The sequence below is a fragment of the Myotis davidii genome, unplaced genomic scaffold, assembly GCF_000327345.1.
Source record: "Myotis davidii unplaced genomic scaffold, ASM32734v1 scaffold880, whole genome shotgun sequence".
NCBI lineage: Eukaryota > Metazoa > Chordata > Mammalia > Chiroptera > Vespertilionidae > Myotis > Myotis davidii.
The window spans coordinates 521,202-522,497 of NW_006292566.1; the positions used below are offsets into that span (position 1 = coordinate 521,202).

At 69.4% G+C, this 1,296-nt stretch overlaps 1 protein-coding gene across 1 annotated transcript in view; it reads right to left on the bottom strand.

Moving 5' to 3' along the window:
• Nucleotides 1–34: 34 nt before the first annotated feature.
• The window catches only part of TH (tyrosine hydroxylase), a 7,808-nt gene continuing 6,546 nt past the window's right edge, over nt 35–1,296 (bottom strand). The window contains exons 7-9 of the mRNA XM_015565470.1: nt 1,114–1,240; nt 874–1,007; nt 35–246 (exon numbers count right to left, since the gene is read on the bottom strand). Coding sequence (XP_015420956.1) covers nt 87–246; nt 874–1,007; nt 1,114–1,240 — 421 coding nt within the window. The 3' untranslated portion in view covers nt 35–86. The remainder of the gene's footprint in view (nt 247–873; nt 1,008–1,113; nt 1,241–1,296) is intronic.

The window sequence follows — 1,296 nt, forward strand, 5'->3', positions numbered from 1 at the left end:
GGGGGGCAGGGGCGGGGGCTGGGGGGCCGGAAGGGTGGGGAGACCCAAGACCAGCCACCAGGGCTCACAGGGTGGCACCCGCTGCCTTAGCTGATGGCACTGAGCGCGTGGGCGAGGGCGTGCATCTCGTCCTGGATGCCCTCCAGGGAGCTCCGGATGGCCCGGGGACTGTCCAGCACGTCGATGGCCTGCGTGTACGGGTCAAACTTCACGGAGAAGGGACGCTGGATGCGGGCGGCGTAGCTCCTGGGGACGGGCCGGCATGCACCCTCAGTCTCCCGGTGGGGACTCAGGGCCTTGGAGCGTCAGGAGGAGCCGGGCCGGCTGGGGCGCGGGGGGCGGCGCAAAACACCCCGTCCCTCCCTGCGGCTCCTCACCCCGGCCCAGCCAGACCTCCTCCTCCAGAGAGCCTTCCCAGACTGTGCCCCGGACAGTCCCGTGGCGTCTCTGTCCTTAAGCTTGTGTGTGGGGTCTGCTCTCCCTCCCCCACCGGGCACACAGCTCCGGGCCTCGGTTTCTCCCGGGACCTCAGGAGCCTGGCACTTCCCAGGATTAAGGAGTGGGTCCGGCAGGCTTTGCCCAGCTCCCAGGCAACCCCAGCCCCAGGCCACGGGGACTCCTTGCTCCCTCCAGGCCCCCCAGCCCTGGTGTCCACCCTCCTCACGGCCCCAGCGGCTCAGAGGGCGGAGCTTGGGGGCATCGCACCTCCTGCTCACAAAATCAGACTCCGCCTCCCAGGAGCCTGGCCTGACCCGGCCTCGATGGGGCCACCAGCCTCAGGTCTCCCACTCCCCAGACTTTTGGGGGTGTTGCTGTGGGAGGAGTGTTGTAACGGAGGTGGTCAGTTTTCTCCTCTGTGAAAGCACGGCCCACCTGAGCTTGTCCTTGGCGTCGCTGAAACTCTCAGACACGAAGTAGACGGACTGGTAGGTCTGGTCCTGGTAGGGCTGCAGGGCGGCCGCGTCGGGGTCGAAGGCCCGGATCTCAGGCTCCTCGGAGAGGGCGTGCTGTGGGGAGGCCAGTCACAGGGAACGGTCTCTGGGGCGGACGCCTTCCTCCCCGGGGTCCCCCCGGAGGCTGGGCCGAGGCTGCCGGCCCAGGGGAGGGTCTCACCAGGAGCTCCCCGTAGGAGGACAGCAGCCCAGCGCCGTACGCCTTCACCTCTCCGTTCTGCTTGCACAGCCCGAACTCCACCGTGAACCAGTACAGCTGTGGGGCAGTGTGGTCAGCGAGACAGCCCCTCCGGCCCGCCCGGGACCCCCACCCCCCAGGCCGGTCAGGGCGGCCCCGGGGGAG